Here is a 1385-nt window from a genome sequence, read left to right on the forward strand (position 1 = left end):
GGGGGGGGGGATTTAGAATTCCTCGGCCACACACAACACCACCAAGGCGGCCACCACCAGCATCTCATTCGAACACTTACAGCCTCCTTGCCGTCCGAGCCACCGAGAGCCTTCTTGCTGGCAGAGAGGAACTCCTTGACGAGGTCCCTCTTGATGACGACGCCGTCGACGGACGGGCCGAAGACGGAGATGTAGTCGGGCGCGGGGAGGTCGGCGGCCGCGTCCAGCAGGCTGTCGAGCGGCGCGTTGCGCAGACAGTCCACGATGTCCTCGTGGTCGCGAGCCAGGTCGGCCGGCACGCTGCAGTTGAGCTTGGAGGCGACGCGCACCGCGGCGCGCACTGGATCCTGGACGAGCGCCCAGGGGCTGTAGGCCGACCCCGACATGAGCGCCGCGCGATGGAACAAGCCTGCAACAGACGAAGACGGATTAGAAAAGCACGAACTATACCGAGGTTTTCGAAATAACTTCCCTCACGCCGCATGCCGCGACACTTCTCCCTTTGCTTTTACCGAGGAATGCATTTCAGCGCGTTTCCGGCGAAACGCTGGTCCGGCCAAACTCATAACTTGTTTTACTCTCTCGCGTGTTGCGAAACGACCAGGGCAACACGTTCGCTCGCTCTCGCCCTGGCTCTCTTTCTCTCTCTCTCTCTCTCTCTCTCTCTCTCTCTCTCTCTCTCTCTCTCTCTCTCTCTCTCTCTCATTCCAGCTCCCTCCCTCACGTTACTGTCGGAAAATATTGTGAAATTTTCACTATTCTTCATAATTCTGATTTAGATAAATTTGTACATTGTCAAAGTTTAAATTTGCGAATGCACTCTTGTATGAAATTAACAAACGTAGCCGTACATATTCACATGCTATAAATCCTATTTGTTAATCGTGGGAAAAAAACAAACTCGATTCATGATGTGAAAACTTTTCGGAACTTTCACATTTAAATTCATAATTAACATTACCATTCGTAACCGTAATTTTGCAATATATGTTCGACTTTTAACGAGATTTATCATTTTTCCCGCCCGCAACCCATGGGTTCATTTTTCCACAGACGTGGCTCTCTCTCTCACCCACACTCTTACGCCACGCAATGCAGGCGCACAGCAGCGCGCTCCAATTTTGCGCGGCAGCAGAAAAGCACACCGCGTCGTACGAGGCACGCGGGGACGACGGCCGAGGCCAGCAAGGGAGTGAGTATATAGCGTCTTTGTGGAGGGCAGTTTATATCGCGCCGGGTAATCCCGCCGGCCGATGTTGCCGCGCTGTCGGCAAGTCGTGCGTTCCGCCGTGCCGGGCGCCAGTTAGGCCCCGCGGCGGCGGGGGACGGCCGGCCAAACCGAGCGGCAAATTGAATCAAAGATGAGAAGTACTGGCCCCCGGGGG

The 1385-nt window shown here is 54.8% G+C and overlaps 1 protein-coding gene across 1 annotated transcript in view; it reads right to left on the minus strand.

Annotated features, from left to right (window-relative positions):
• Positions 1 to 1385, minus strand: part of LOC113215283 (neuroligin-3-like) — a 48261-nt gene that overhangs the window by 8631 nt on the left and 38245 nt on the right. Inside the window, exon 3 of the mRNA XM_052263846.1 lies at positions 81 to 409. Within this exon, the coding sequence (XP_052119806.1) occupies positions 81 to 409 (329 nt within the window). The remainder of the gene's footprint in view (positions 1 to 80; positions 410 to 1385) is intronic.

Source organism: Frankliniella occidentalis, unplaced genomic scaffold (assembly GCF_000697945.3).
Source record: "Frankliniella occidentalis isolate FOCC.00 unplaced genomic scaffold, Focc_3.1 Scaffold14, whole genome shotgun sequence".
Taxonomy (NCBI): domain Eukaryota; kingdom Metazoa; phylum Arthropoda; class Insecta; order Thysanoptera; family Thripidae; genus Frankliniella; species Frankliniella occidentalis.